We start from the raw sequence: 16,230 nt of genomic DNA on the forward strand, positions 1-16,230 counted from the left end.
ATCTCCTGGGCCATTGATAACGCTGGAACTGATGGGGCGGGGACAGAATAGGGTATGAGGTATGGGGGGGGGGGGGGGGGGGGGGGGGGGGCAGAATGATGTGTGTGGTGCATATGGGCTTTGATGTGTGTGCATGTGTGTGTGTTTGTTTGTGTGTGTGTGATGTGAATACTTGCTATGGTGTGTGTGTGCATGCGTTTGTGGTTGTGTGTGGGAAGGGGGGGGTTGGGGGCAGAATGGGGGACGGGGACAGAATGAGTGATGTTATGGGGGGCGGAGGTCATGTGCTTCATTAGACGGGAGCATCCTTCAAGACGTTCACACCTGCAGGCTGAGATCTCAAAAAAACACGTTACCATCGTGCGTCCCATACTCAGGACTCATTCGTCTCCCCAAAATGAGTTTCACCTTTCTTGTTTATGCTTCAGCACAGCAGAATATCATGTCAGGACAAAAGCATGTGCTGATGTGGAGACTGTTGTTATTACAACGTAATACATGTCCTGATGTGTTGACTGTTTTAATTCCAATGTAAAGCCGCTGGTCATGTAAAAAGCATAAAATCAGGTCTAGCCTTCTCCAAAACCTGACTCCAGAAAAAAAAAAATCAAGGCTTTAAAATCCCATGTCGTTCAGAGAGTCTTTAGGCAAAGGTTCTCTCTATGTCATTAGACGGACATGTAGCGGTGTCGGGCATGCAGACGTACCCACAACCGAGCAGGGTCCACTCTCACCAGAAGAGGGCAATCCGAATCAGTGCTGCGCTGGTCCAAGTTGCTGTCAGGGGCGGCAGTGCCAGTCTCCTCACCGTTACCATACAGGAGGAGAACGGCTCGCCTGTAAATCCTGTCCTGCGTGCGGGTCAGACGCGGATGAAGGATGGTAGGATAAGGTTTGGGCACATTGCTTAGTATTTTCAGTGTTGACGCCGCGTCGCACGCATCCATCGCTCACGCGTTTACTGCGTAAAACTGGAATACAAAACTCATTATAGGCTGTAGCCGTTTCTGGGTGAGACGAGCCGGATTTCTCTCCATCTCTGCGTTATCGGTTTTTTCCCCCCAGAGCTGTACATGCTTTTCTTCTAAATGGACCAGAAACAATATGACCATCGGAAAACTTTATCTTAAAATACGATTATCGATCAGTGGATTACACACATCTATTGTGACTATGGACCGTTGCATGTCGTCGTATTCGATGGCTATATGCACTTGGAACTATGACAATACGCTCTATCCATGATGAATCCGAGCCTGGAGTGAAGTTTCCGTTTTTTCGAGCTCTTCTCCCGAGCGGGGGACGTGTTGCTTGGTCGGATTACGGCACTGAGAGACGCATAGAACTTGCAAGCATGCGGACTCCGGAGCGCGGACTCGGGCTATAGACCTGCAGGAACTGATATTACACAGCCATGGGTACGTCCAACATCCTCTCAATCTTGAAAACGGCCTGAGCCTGAATTAGTGATATTTGAAAAATAACGAGACTAATAATATATGCACTCTGTGTTATCCACGCTGTCCTCTAGAAGAAAAGTGCAAACTGCAGCGAAATTCGTTTAATTAATGACGTACCTATCAATCTCGGCCGTTAAAATGTGTTTGAATGTCGGCCAAATCGCAAGTGTTGTTGTGGGTACTGTATTGCATTTGTATTTTGAGTTTCAGTACATTTCTATAACCATTATGGCATTCGGTGCGATGAGACAGGAATTGACCGCATATCAACGAGTTGAGGCTTATGGCAGGGGCATATCAACTTTTAAAGTCTTGTGAAATAATGATGCAATTCCAACACTACGGGTCAAATGAGGGTTTATATACTGCAGTCTATGATAAACTATGAGTTGATCAACAGGCTGACCTAAACATATTTTTCTTGCTAAATCACATCCGGACTGCCCTGCAGATCTTTCTTCGTCGATGTTTTCGTGCGCTGGGCTTTCTGTGGACTGAGCTGCGTTCCTTTGGTCCTAACCAAGGATTTTGTGCAGGAGCGCTGCTCGTGGACAGAATGCCACTAAAACCTTGAAAATGGTCCCTAGGCAGCTCATTAGGATGATTCGTACCACCAGCAACTAACTGGCTATTTTGACACCTCTGTGCCAGGACTTCGGCTCAATTTCTGTCTTCGGTTATACGAGCTCCATTCCCAGTCGCTGCTTGAGATGACGCGGGTTGGCAGAGGTAGCGCAGCTCCTCTCGAGGCTCACCGCATAGCTCTGTTGGTCCGTGACACCTTAGCGACATTATAGAACTCACGAGCAAACAAAATCAGATACCGGCATACCTTAAACAACACTCAGTCAAATGATATATGCAACTGAAGAAAATAAAACAGAGATACATTTGAGTGGGCGAGTGATTGAGTGAGTGAGTGAGAGAGTGAGTGAGCAGTTAGTGTATGAATAGATAGATGAACGCGAGGAGGTGTATAACTGTATTTTACCTGATAATGACCTGCACCACTAGTACTGACAAATATTCTTGTGTCAGTTTGTGATGGACTGATGGATAGTTTGTCTGTATTTTTCTCTTGCTCTCTACCTCTCTTTCTCTGCCTCTCTTTCTCTGCCCCACTTTCTCTTTCTAAGGAGCAATGCTATCTGCCCATTCCTGGTCGGTGTAATTCAGGCATATGTAACAGTGTCTGTAATATTCTGTAATTCAGGCATATGTAACAGTGTCTGTAACTAGTCTGTTATTCAGGCATATGTAACAGTGTCTGTAATATTCTGTAATTCAGGCATATGTAACAGTGTCTGTAACTAGTCTGTTATTCAGGCATATGTAACAGTGTCTGTAACTAGTCTGTTATTCAGGCATATGTAACAGTGTCTGTAACTAGTCTGTTATTCAGGCATATGTAACGGTCTCTGTAATATTCTGTAATTCAGGCATATGTAACAGTGTCTGTAATATTCTGTAATTCAGGCATATGTAACAGTGTCTGTAACTAGTCTGTTATTCAGGCATATGTAACAGTGTCTATAATATTCTGTTATTCAGGCATACAGTGTCTGTAATATTCTGTAATTCAGGCATATGTAACAGTGTCTGTAATATTCTGTAATTCAGGCATATGTAACAGTGTCTGTAACTAGTCTGTTATTCAGGCATATGTAACAGTGTCTGTAATATTCTGTTATTCAGGCATACAGTGTCTGTAATATTCTGTAATTCAGGCATATGTAACAGTGTCTGTAATATTCTGTAATTCAGGCATATGTAACAGTGTCTGGAACTAGTCTGTAATTCAGGCATATATAACAGTGTATCTAACTAGTCTGTGTAATGCAGGCATATGGAACAGTATTTGTAACTAGTCTGTAATGCAGGCATATGTAACAGTGTCTGCCTGTAATTCATATATATCAGTGTCTGTGACTAGTCAGTGTAATGCAGGCATATGTAACAGTGTCTGTGACTAGTCGGTAATTCAGACATGAGGAACCGTGTTTGTGATTAGTCTGTAATTCAGGCATATGTAACAGTGTCTGTGACTAGTCAGTGTAATTCAGGTATATGTAACAGTGTCTGTGACTATAGTGTAATTCAGGCATATGTAACAGTGTCTGTAGCTAGTCTGTAATTCAGGAATATGTAATGTAACTAGTCAGTGTAATGTAGGCGTATGTAACAGTGTCTGTGAGAGGCTGTGGCTCTCAAAGCTGGTCAGACAGATGATCTGCTCCTTATTAAAAGCCCAGGAGCTTCCCATGTCATGGAGAGGAGATGGTGTCAAAACAAATAACAGCAGAAGAGATTGAGAGCCTGTCAGAGACTGCAAGAGAGAGAGAGAGAGAGACAGAGAGAGGGAGGGGTGGCAGACACCGTATCATTCTCCAGGAGCTGGATGGCCGTAGCACAGGATTCATGTACTCAGTCATTGTCCCCACTCCCATAAGTCTTTAACCATTCAGTCTATGTCCCTACTCTCATACAGTACGTTTTTAAACATACAGTTTTTTTTCCCACCTCTCTTAAGTCTTTATTAGGACTCATGATCAATTTGTATGGTTATATTGTATTATTTGCCTTTTATTGACATTGTACAGCACTTTGGTCAGTGTATGCTGTATTTAAATGTTCTCTAAAAATAAAACTTACTTAATTACTTACTTACTTTAAACATACAGCCTTTTTCCCACCTCTCATACTGTAAGTCTTTAAACATACAGTTGAACACACTCAACAAATCAACTAGTTATAATAATAGTTATAATACTACTAATAATAATAACAATAATAAGAATTATCATAATCATAACCATGATCATACTCATAATGTTGTACTTGTTCTGTCATGTTTGAATAGTATTTTCCACTCAGGGTTGTCTCCTAGTCTGTTGATGTGAAATCATATTATTTCATCAAGGCCACTGCACAAGCTCTCTCAGGATGGTGGATATTCAACGGGCATTGTGTCTGGAAAGGGAGCTGGACTGCATGTTTGCTGTAGAGGAACTAAGAGAGCCGTCCTTCAGAGAGGAGGAAGAGGGGAGGCTGGGAAAGGTGGTGCTGGGGCCTGTAGTAGCTGAGGTGTTACTAAGGCCTGTTGTAGCTGAGGAGGCTGGGAGAGCTGGTACTGAGGCCTAGAGGAGCTGAGGAGGCTGGGAGAGGTCGTACTGAGGATGGGAGAGGTCGTAATGAGGATGGGAGGGGTGGGACTGAGGTCTGTAGCTGCTGAGGAGGCTGGGAGAGCTGGTACTGAGGCCTGGATGAGCTGAGGAGGCTGGGAGAGGTCGTACTGAGGATGGGAGAGGTCGTAATGAGGATGGGAGAGGTCGTAATGAGGATGGGAGGGGTGGGACTGAGGTCTGTAGCTGCTGAGGAGGCTGGGAGAGCTGGTACTGAGGCCTAGAGGAGCTGAGGAGGCTGGGAGAGGTCGTACTGAGGATGGGAGAGGTCGTAATGAGGATGGAGAGGTCGTAATGAGGATGGGAGGGGTGGGACTGAGGTCTGTAGCTGCTGAGGAGGCTGGGAGAGCTGGTACTGAGGCCTGGATGAGCTGAGGAGGCTGGGAGAGGTGGTACTGGGGCCTGGGGTAACTGAGGAAGCTGGGAGAGGTGGTACTGAGGATGGGAGAGGTGGTACTGAGGCTGGGAGAGCTGGGGCTGGGAGAGGTGGTACTGGGGCCTGGAGTAGCTGAGGAGGCTGGGAGAGGTGGTACTGAGGCTGGGAGAGGTGGTACTGGGGCCTGGAGGAGCTGAGAAGGCTGGGAGAGGTGGTACTGAGGCTGGGAGAGGTGGTACTGGGGCCTGGGGTAGCTGAGGAGGCTGGGAGGGGTGGTACTGAGGCCTGGGGTAACTGAGGAGGCTGGGAGAGGTGGTACTGGGGCCTGGGGTAGCTGAGGAGGCTGGGAGGGGTGGTACTGAGGCCTGGAGTAGCTGAGGAGGCTGGGAGAGGTGGTACTGGGGCCTGGGGTAGCTGAGGAGGCTGGGAGGGGTGGTACTGGGGCCTGGGGTAGCTGAGGAGGCTGGGAGGGGTGGTACTGAGGCCTGGGGTAACTGAGGAGGCTGGGAGAGGTGGTACTGGAGCCTGGGGTAGCTGAGGAGGCTGGGAGGGGTGGTACTGAGGCCTGGGGTAGCTGAGGAGGCTGGGAGAGGTGGTACTGAGGATGGGAGGGGTGGTACTGAGGATGGGAGGGGTGGTACTGAGGCTGGGAGAGGTGGTACTGGGGCCTGGAGTAGCTGAGGAGGCTGGGAGGGGTGGTACTGGGGCCTGGAGGAGCTGAGGAGGCTGGGAGAGGTGGTACTGAGGCCTTGGGGTAGCTGAGCTGGCAGCAGCTGGGCTTAGAGCTGAGGTCTGGTGCAGGCTGCATGTTGCCTTGTTTGATTGGGTTTAGTCTGAGGGATTATGGGCAGGATCAGGAGGCTTTTTTTTTGGGCCCCACTGCCCTGCGAGTGGAATGGGTGGGGTAGTCAGAGCTGCGATGGGAGCTCCACTGCCCTGTGAGGGGAATGGGTGGGGTAGTCAGGGCTGTGCTGGGAGCTCCACTGCCCTGCGAGGGGAATGGGTGGGGTAGTCAAGGCTGCGATGGGAGCTCCACTGCCCTCTGAGGGGAATGGGTGGGGTAGTCAGGGCTGCGATGGGAGCTCCACTGCCCTCTGAGGGGAATGGGTGGGGTAGTCAGGGCTGCGATGGGAGCTCCACTGCCCTCTGAGGGGAATGGGTGGGGTAGTCAGGGCTGCGATGGGAGCTCCACTGCCCTCTGAGGGGAAGGGGTGGGGTAGTCAGGGCTGCGATGGGAGCTCCACTGCCCTGTGAGGGGAATGGGTGGGGTAGTCAGGGCTGCGATGGGAGCTCCACTGCCCTGTGAGGGGAATGGGTGGGGTAGTCAGGGCTGCGATGGGAGCTCCACTGCCCTCTGAGGGGAATGGGTGGGGTAGTCAGGGCTGCGATGGGAGCTCCACTGCCCTGTGAGGGGAATGGGTGGGGTAGTCAGGGCTGCGATGGGAGCTCCACTGCCCTGTAAGGGGAAGGGGGTTTGGGGTCAGCGGGGCAGTCAGAGCTGTGATAGGAGCCCTGGAGCCGGAGGCAGTGTGGTATTCATCAGCCCCCGCTCAATAGCTTTCTATAACACCCTAATGTGAACCCCAATAATCAATAATCAAAGGCTTTAAGCACTAAATAAATTAGAGCTGATTCCACAGCCGAGTGGATATTGAAACTATAAAATGGTAAATAAGATTAACAGACTAACAGATTTCGTTCTACTACTTCATATGTGAGCATGTTGCAAATGAATGCAGAAAGCTGAGACCAGTACGGATGAAGCTGAAAGCTCAGGCTAGCCCTGCAGCTTAAATGGACGTCCGTCCACATGCCCTCTCCCCAGTCCGGCAGCCAAAATGCCCGTCCGTCTGTCTCCCGCTCTCTGTCCAGCTATGGGTCCAGGTGCCTGTTGGGCGTGGCTGTTTTGCAGGCTGCCTTTTATGGGGTGGCGTAACCTCAATTTCATCATCAGATTTAGAGCCTCTGTAGCGCCTGCTGTTTCTGCTCATGGGAGGCTGGTGCCAGATGAGCCAAGGCTTATGTCCACACACGCGTGGAGGATCCACTCATAAACACACACACACACACACACACTCATGGAGGATCCCCACATCAACACACACACACACACACACACACACACACACACACACACACACACACTTACACACACACACACATGGAGGATCCCCACATAAACACACACACACACACACACACATGGAGGATCCCCACATCAACACACACACACACACACACACACACACACACACACACACACATGGAGGATCCACTCATAAACACACACACACACACACACACACACACATGGAGGATCCCCACATCAACACACACACACACACACACACACACACACACACACACACACATGGAGGATCCCCACATCAACACACACATACACACACACACACACACACACTCACACACACACATGGATGATCCCCACATCAACACACACACACACATGAAGGATCCACACATCAACACACACACACACACACACACACACACACACACACATACACATGGAGGATCCACACATCAACACAAACATCAACACACACACACATGGAGGATCCCCATATCAACACACACTAACATGGAGGATTCGCACATCAACATACACACACTCACACACACACACACACACACTGACACACACACGCGCGGATGATCCGCACATCAACACACACTGACATGGAGAATCCTAGCCTGACGATGTCATACTCATAATTCTAGTCAGAATATGAGTCTGAGACCGGACCACTGGGCTGTGATTATGGGGCGTGTTTCAACGAACCAGGAAAGAAAATTCCTCTTCGCTGAATTGGATACCTAGAACCAATCAGAGCAACGTAGTAGGCTATTATTACGATAGATTAAACTTTTACCTGATCCCGTAGGAAGGACGGCAAAAACATCTTTTCAATCGACAAATGCCTTGATCGCGTTTCTCTGTTCCTCTTTCAAAATGAATGCGCTGTCAATATCTGTTGAGATATGCCTGCTCACGTTACTTAATTAGCACTCAAGGCTAGAAGCTACCATTGGTTTCAATGTTTTTTTTGTCTACGCTGTTAGCATAACCTCTCAATAATGGTCTAGAGTGCTTAAGTTAAAACCTACAATCCTAGGCAACATTGGTGTTGCGTATACACAACTAACCGAGTCAATGTAGACATAAAAAAAAGTCGTGTAGATAGCTTAAATCATATCAAATATGTCCCACTAAGCTCCCGAGATGGCGCCATCTTTGTTCGATGTATACCGGTATTCTATCTATCATCAGGTCATCTCTCCATCAACGTATAAAGCCCGCCCTTACAATTTGATTGGTTTAGATTGCTTTCTCAACATTTTTGAAACGTTTAAACCCTCCCAACTAGCTCGATTCCAGACTGAATCTCCCAGACCATACCAACGCAGGCCCCATTTAAACTGTGTGTGTGTGTGTGTGTGTGTGTGTGTGTGTGTGTGTCTGTGTGTGTGTGTGTGTGTGTGTGTGTGTGTGTGTGTGTGAGAGTGTGAGTGTGTGAGTGTGTGTTACTAAGTGTGTATTTATGTGTGTGTATGTTTGTAAGTGTGTCTATATGTGTGTGTGTGTGTGTATGTTTGTAAGTGTGTCTTGATGTGTGTGTTTGTAAGTGTGTCTTTATGTGTGTGGGTATGTTTGTAAGTGTGTCTTGATGTGTGTTTGTGTGTGTTTGTAAGTGAGTCTATATGTGTGTGTGTGTGTGTGTGTGTGTTACAGAATAGCAGTAGCAGACTATGTCCCTATCCTCCTTCCAGGACTGTAAAAGCAGCATGTCATGCGGTAATGCACCATGTAATTAGTCAGTGAGCCTTCATTAGACCGCAGACAATGTTCTGGGATTCCCGCTATGAAAATACATTCCGGAAGACATTTCAAACTCCATTATTTCTTAAGCTGTGGTTTTCTTTCTGCGTGACCTTGGCCTGTGGTGCTGTGCGAGTGTTGAGAGGAGCTTTAGCTTTCCCAGGGCCATTTTTCTTGGCAGCATGGTGCTCCAGGGAGGGAGGTGCTTGAGGGAAACAGGCCCTTTGTGGGCCACTGGGTGCTGCAGGGAGGGAGGTGCTTGAGGGAGAGGAGTGCTTTATGGGCCTTGAGGTGTCTGTGAGCCTTGGTGTGTCTGTGGGCCTCGGAGTGCAGCGGAGATGGAGGTAGGCCCGTTGCGGAGGTAGCCACAGGAGGGGAGAAAATGATGAGGTCTGTGCGGCGCGTTCCCCACATCTCTGCGCTCAGGTTGGTAACTCTGGTCTGTGCGGAGCGTTCCCCCCGTCTCTGCGCTCAGGTTGGTAACTCTGGTCTGTGCAGAGCGTTCCCCTCGTCCAGAAAGGTGACATCATCTGTCCATCACAGGGCTCACCTGGCAAGTTTAAACACACTTATTATTGTTAATCGGCTTATTCCAAATATATTTTTGACAGTAAGTCATTAGCTGCAGTTTGACATTTACATTTAGTCATTTAGCAGACGCGACGTACAAGGAAGAACGGTGAAATACAGTACATGGTTAGCTCTCCAAACAGCTAGTGACGTGGTACTTCCATAAAAGATGCGTTTACATTGGAGCTATTATGGGTCCCTTAGTAGGTCTGTTTGTCTGTCCTGATGGTATTTCCATAGAAGATGCACTTACATTGGAGCAGCGGTGCAGATGGGATTTTTCAACTGGGGGGGACGCTAACATCGCCTAATCAGCTGTGCAGAGTTATTAACAGATGATTGTCGCCTTACGTAGGGAGAGTGGGGGGGACGGATCGGAGTCACTATGAATCCGGGGGGGACATGTCCCCCCTGTCCCCAGTGCTATCTGCGCCCCTGCATCGGAGTTATTATGGGTCGCTTAGTAGGTCAGTTTGTCTGTCCTGAGCTGTTCCTGACGGTGCTGAGCAGTGAATGTTGGGCTGTATTATGTTGACTTGGTGAGATAGAGATATGTCCTGGGCTGAGTGGGGTCCAGATGCAGGGAGTTTGGTATTTAGTTTGTTGTTTCACAAGTAATTGTGTATATTAAGACATTAACAACATATTTTCATTCAAGTAATTATGTATATAACACATTAACAACATATTTTCATTCAAGTAATTATGTATATTAACACATTAACAACATATTTTCATTCAAGTAATTGTGTATATTAACAGCATAGCTTTACTTCAGTGACGGTTCAAACAGCAGAATTTTAATTCGAATTGGATTAGAATACCGTGGACTGTGCCTTTAAATTAGGGGCAGATGATTTCAATTAGTAGTTTTAAATGCCACCTCGTGTATGTGTGTGTGTACACTTTAATTTGGTATGTGTATGTATGTATGTATGTATGTACTGTATGTATGTATGTATGTATGTATGTATGTATGTATGTATGTATGTATGTATGTATGTATGTATGTATGTATGTATGTATGTATGTATGTATGTATGAATGTATGTATGTATGTATGTATGTATGTATGTATGTATGTATGTATGTATGTATGTATGTATGTATTTGTATGATGATGTTAAAGAATGAAAGCTTGTATAGAATCCTGAAAAATATGACCTCATAAAGACTATTTGGTGAATAAACAACATTGGCTATAATGCAAAGATGTCATAAGTGCCGTTACTAAGAGGTAAAAGCTTTATTATGCCTTCTGTTACATCAAGCTGTAAGGGCTTATACTATGATATTCAGTGTTGTACGTGAACGATTTCAAAAGAACGCATTCATTGAACACGTTCATTTTTATGAGAACGGTGAACTGAAAGCAACTTAAGGACAAATAATGAATTTGAACGGTGAACACGTTCATATTATCTGAGGTCTAGCTGAAAAGTTCTTCTCCTGAGAAGAGACGCTGTCTACATCGAATGCTTGCACCATGTCGTTGCTCAGTGCAATGTAGCCTCACCTAAACCAAACAACTTGACTTCGCACTACGTTACCCATGATTCATCGGACACACATGTAGACCAAACAAGCAACGTATTCCAAGACAACAGCTCTTGGTCTCATATAAAAATGGCAAATGAAAGCAGAGATGCAGACTCAGCAAATACATCCAATGCACTTTATTATTATTTGCAGGATTTTTTAACTCTGTCTGAGAAAGATTCAGTAATTGATACATGTGAAGTACAGTTTAAGGCAAGAAGAAGCGATGGATAAAGTCTTCTTAAAAAAAAAGAAAAAAAAGTTAAATCTTTCCTTCTCACTTTCCACCTTAAAACTATGACATAACCTGAACAAAGAACTAGTCATGGTGAACAATGAATGTGAACTATTCATGTTTACTTGTATGAACTGTACTTTGAACTAGTTCATGAGAGGTGTGAACTTGCACAACACTGATGATATTGTAACACTTTATGAATACAGTCATTTCTGTGTATAAATATTTATCTTTGTGAGGCATTATGAATGAGTTATTACCCTCCATCAATGTGTTTATAATGCTTTATAGATACTGGGCTTTAGTACAGTGTTACCTGATTGGTATATATTCATATTCATTATCAGTACAATATTCCTGATGAGCCTTGTGAAGACCTGTATCAGATATAAAACTATCTTGTGAATAACTATCTTGCTCAGAGAGACAAATCTTACAATATCTGTCTCCTCCGATGTTAAGCATTATAACTGAAATTAAACAGTCGTTGTGATCTATAGTGTTTCACTCTACCAAGAAAAACTAAAAAGTACAAATTACATATAGATATTAACACCAGGCTAACACAACATGAAATACTGCAGGGGTAATGGGGAAACTGACCGAAAGGTGGGCTTTTAAATACTGTCATAAGTGTCTGATGTGAGTGTGTGTGACTGTGTGTGTGTCAGATGTAGGTGTGTGTGAGTGACTGTGTGTGGGTGTATGTGTGAGTGTGTTAGTCTGTAAGTGTCTGATGTGAGTGTGCATGACTGTGTATGTGTGTGTGTCAGTCTGTAGGTGTCTGATGTGAGTGTGTGTGAGTGTATCAGTCGTCTGTAAGTATCTGATGTGAGTGTGTCAGTCTGTAAGTGTCTGATGTGAGTGTGGGAGAATGTGTCAGTCTGTACGTTTCTGATGTGAGTGTGTGTGTGTGTGAGTGCGACAGTCTGTAAGTGTCTGATGTGAGTGTGGGAGAATGTGTCAGTCTGTAAGTTTCTGATGTGTGTGTGTGAGTGCGCCAGTCATCTGTAAGTGTCTGATGTGAGTGTGTGTGTGTGAGTGTGACCGTATGTAAGTGTCTGATGTGAGTGTGGGAGAATGTGTCAGTCTGTAAGTTTCTGATGTGAGTGTGTGTGTGTGTGTGTGTGTGTGTGTGTGTGTGTTTGTGTGTGTGTGTGTGTGTTTGTGTGTGTGTGTGTGTGTGTGTGTGTGTCCGATGTGAGTGTGATGCAAGTGTATGTGTCTAAGTGTGTCAGTCTGTGCTAAATGGTGCCTTTAGGGTTAATCAGGCTTAATTTAGGCAAAATAAGGATTACCATGGGTTTATGATGAAAGATAGCATGTTTGTATGGGCCTGAATGTGACCCTCGCTGTGTGTGTGTGTGTGTGTGTGTGTGTGTGTGTGTGTGTGTGTGTGTGTGTGTGTGTGTGTGTGTGGCGTGTGTTTTGTACGGGTTAACTTGTGTCTATGTGGGGTTCTGATTGAGGTTGGATATGTGTGCTGGTTTGTGTGTGTGTGTTGGTATTAATGTCTGCCCTGTGTGTTGGTGTGTCTGCATGGCTCCCTGTGTGTCTGTTGGCTGGTTGGCTTCCTGTTGTGTGTTTTAGGGCTTATAGTGGATATCCATGTCAGCATGGGGCCTGAGTGTGTTTTTAGGGTTTATAAGGGATATGTGTGTCTGTGTCAGAATTACTGTCGGCTGTGTGTGTTGGTATTATTATCTCCCTGTGTGTGTGTGTGTGTGTGTGTGTGTGTGTGTGTGTGTGTGTGTGTGTGTGTGTGTGTGTGTGTTTGTGTGTGTGTGTGTGTGTGTGTGTGTTGGTATTAATATCTCCCTGTATTTGTTTGTGTGTGTGTATGTGCTGGTATTAATATCTCCCTGTGTGTGTGTGTGTGTGTGTGTGTGTGTGTGTGTGTGTGTGTGTGTGTGTGTGTGTGTCGTCTGCAGGCTCCATGATGCGTGGCGGGTGGCTGGTGCTCCCCCTGCTGCTCCAGGCCTGGCTGCACGCTGCCCCCGGTGGCCGCACGCGGGAGCGCCCCTGCCCCGAGAGCTGTCGCTGCGACGGCAAGATCGTCTACTGCGAGTCCAGCGCCTTCCGCGACGTGCCCCGGAACCTGTCGGTGGGCTGCCAGGGCCTGTCGCTGCGCTACAACAGCCTGGCGAACCTCCGTGCGGGCCAGTTCGCCAGCCTCAGTCAGATGGTCTGGCTCTATCTGGACCACAACTACATCAGCGCCGTGGACAGCCAGGCGTTCCACGGCGTCCGCAGGCTGAAGGAGCTCATCCTCAGCTCCAACAAGATCACGCAGCTGGAGAACACCACCTTCCACACGGTCCCCAACCTGCGCAACCTGGACCTCTCCTACAACAAGATGCAGCTGCTGCAGCCGGCGCAGTTCCAGGGTCTGCGCAAGCTGCTCAGCCTCCACATCCGCTCCAACTCGCTCAAGACCGTGCCCATGCGCGTGTTCCAGGACTGTCGCAACCTGGAGTTCCTGGACCTGGGCTACAACCGGCTGCGCAGCCTGACGCGGAACACCTTCGCGGGGCTGCTGAAGCTCACGGAGCTGCACCTGGAGCACAACCAGTTCTCCAAGATCAACTTCTCTCACTTCCCGCGGCTCAACAACCTGCGGGCCCTCTACCTGCAGTGGAACCGCATCCGCTCCGTCACACAGGGCATCACCTGGACCTGGACGTCCTTGCAGAAGCTGGACCTGTCGGGAAATGAGCTTCAGATGCTGGAGCCCAGCATTTTCCAGTGTCTGCGCAACCTGCAGACTCTCAACCTGGACTCCAACAAGCTGACCAATGTCTCCCAGGAGGTGGTGGACGCCTGGCTCTCGCTCTCCACCATCAGTCTGTCCAGCAACACCTGGGACTGCAGGACCAGCATCTGCCCCCTGGTGGCCTGGCTGAGGAACTTCAAGGGAAACAAGGAGACCACCATGATCTGCGCCGGACCGAAGGAGGTGCAGGGGGAGAAAGTGATGGAGGTGGTGGAGAACTTAAGCGTCTGCAAGAACACCCCGACCCCCTACGTCCCCGCTGTCCCCTCCACTCCCAGCTCCCAGTCCAACGCACGAAGGCCCCCCTCCCCCACTCTCTCCAAGGGGGACGAGGTGGCAGTGCGCACCAGTGGCGGGGGGATGCCCCTAACCACCCCGTCCCCCGCCGGAGCCTCCGTCCCGGAGCAGGACTTTGAGCACGTGTCCTTCCACAAGATCATCGCGGGCAGCGTGGCGCTCTTCCTCTCGGTGGCCATCATCCTGCTGGTGATCTACGTGTCGTGGCGCCGCTACCCCGGCAGCGTGAAGCAGCTGCAGGAGCACTCGGTGGCGCGCAAGCGGCGGCGGCGGAAAAAGGCCCACGGCGAGACCGGCCGCGCCCTCAGCTCCCCGCTGCAGGAGTACTATGTGGACTACAAGCCCACTAACTCTGAGACCATGGACGTGCTGGTCAACGGCACGGGGCCCTGCACCTACACCATCTCGGGCTCACGCGAATGTGAGGTATGATCCATCGCCCCCCTCTCATGCCCATTTCCTCCGCGGGAACACCGAGGTAAATCTACTGCGGCAGGAGGAAAAAAATAAACGCTCGTTTTTTTCCTCTGCTGATCTCTCTGTACCGGTTGTGTGTGTGTGTTTGCGTGTGTGTGTGTGTTTGTGTGTGTGTGTGTGTGTGTGTGTTTGTGTAGGATAGAATTGAGGGGTCAGTGCATGGGATCTTGAGTCAAACTCAAACGGCAGCTTACTCTGCTAGGACAGATCTGGGTCAATGCGTCTGTGGTCTACAAGACTGGCAACGATGCTAATGCTATCTGGCAACGATGCTAACGCTGTCAAAACATAATGAGTGACCACAACGATGCGTTTGAGATCAAGTATCTATGCAGTGAATCTTTTCCTACCCTGTCTGTGTGTGTGTGTGTGTGTGTGTGTGTATGTGTGTGTTTGTGTGTGTGTGTGTGTTTACTCCAGTCTGCCCTGCCATGGGCAGAGAATGATGCCGAGTAAAAGCTAGTTTGCGAGGTTGCCTGTTTGAAGTGATAAACTATTTCAGGAAGTTAATTTCTGGCTGTGCTTCTTGTGGTGCCTTGTGGGCAAAATATTTGATTTATTTTAGCTTCTGGATAACGACAAATGTGATAAACGGCGCCGAGAGGTGATTTTGGTTTCTACGATCTAATCTGAGCCCAGGTGATTGATCTGCCTGAGATTTAGGAGGACGTCTGATCCAGGTGGACAATCTCGGCGGTGTTTCTGTGAATAGTGTTGCATGAGGGCTTCAGCTAAGGAGAAGTCCTCTGCTGCAGAAAAGCATGGATGATTGTTCTTAAAGGCAGCCTTTCTTCATGGCTTACAAAACACATGCACATGTTTTCCAACCAAACCGCTCCTATCTTCTAGTGTGTGTGTGTGTGTTTGTGTGTGTGTGTGTGTGTGTGTGTGTGTGTGTGTGTGTGTGTGTGTGTGTGTTTCCATTAATGTGAGTGCTGTGTCACCCACTCTGTTGTGTTTGGCTGTGTACTTGTTTCGTCATCCAGACCCCTTGCTTTTATTTGTTATGATGTGTGTGTGTTTTGTAATGTGTGATGTGTGTGTGTTTGACTGTGTTTGCTGTGATGGGGGTGCCATGATGTAATATTTTTTAGCAAGTCTTATTGGGAACTCTTAAAGGGAACCTCATGTTCCACATTCAAGACTAAGAGCTGCTCCAGTCGCTCCGATGTAATTGGACATAATTGTCCTTTTTCACAAGTGAGAATCGTTGCTAAGATACAAAAAGCCGTCGTGTATGGCTTCACAGGGTGCTGTAGGTGATTTGGTGCTTTAAGGCCAAACACTTGACACTGGAACTACAGATTCTTGGGTAATTCTGTTCCAGAGAGTTTTTATCCAGCCCATCATTAAATAACATCCCCCCCCAGTCGTGTGATTGAAAGGCCTCCTACTGGTACTGTAGGTATGAGAGATCCAGAAACCTGCAAAGCCTTGTATTGATTATCTATATTTTATTATCCTTCTCTTTCTCTGT

The 16,230-nt window shown here is 47.7% G+C and overlaps 1 protein-coding gene across 1 annotated transcript; it reads left to right on the forward strand.

Moving 5' to 3' along the window:
- Window positions 1–13,145: 13,145 nt before the first annotated feature.
- On the forward strand, window positions 13,146–14,708 carry LOC308376740 (leucine-rich repeat transmembrane neuronal protein 4; the record flags this gene model as incomplete). Its single annotated transcript, XM_080853194.1, has 1 exon — window positions 13,146–14,708. The coding sequence occupies one exon, from the start codon at window positions 13,146–13,148 to the stop codon at window positions 14,706–14,708; it is 1,563 nt and encodes a 520-aa protein (XP_080709320.1).
- Window positions 14,709–16,230: the final 1,522 nt, after the last annotated feature.

Source organism: Sprattus sprattus (genome assembly GCF_963457725.1).
Source record: "Sprattus sprattus genome assembly, chromosome: 15".
Classification (NCBI taxonomy): Eukaryota; Metazoa; Chordata; class Actinopteri; order Clupeiformes; family Clupeidae; genus Sprattus; species Sprattus sprattus.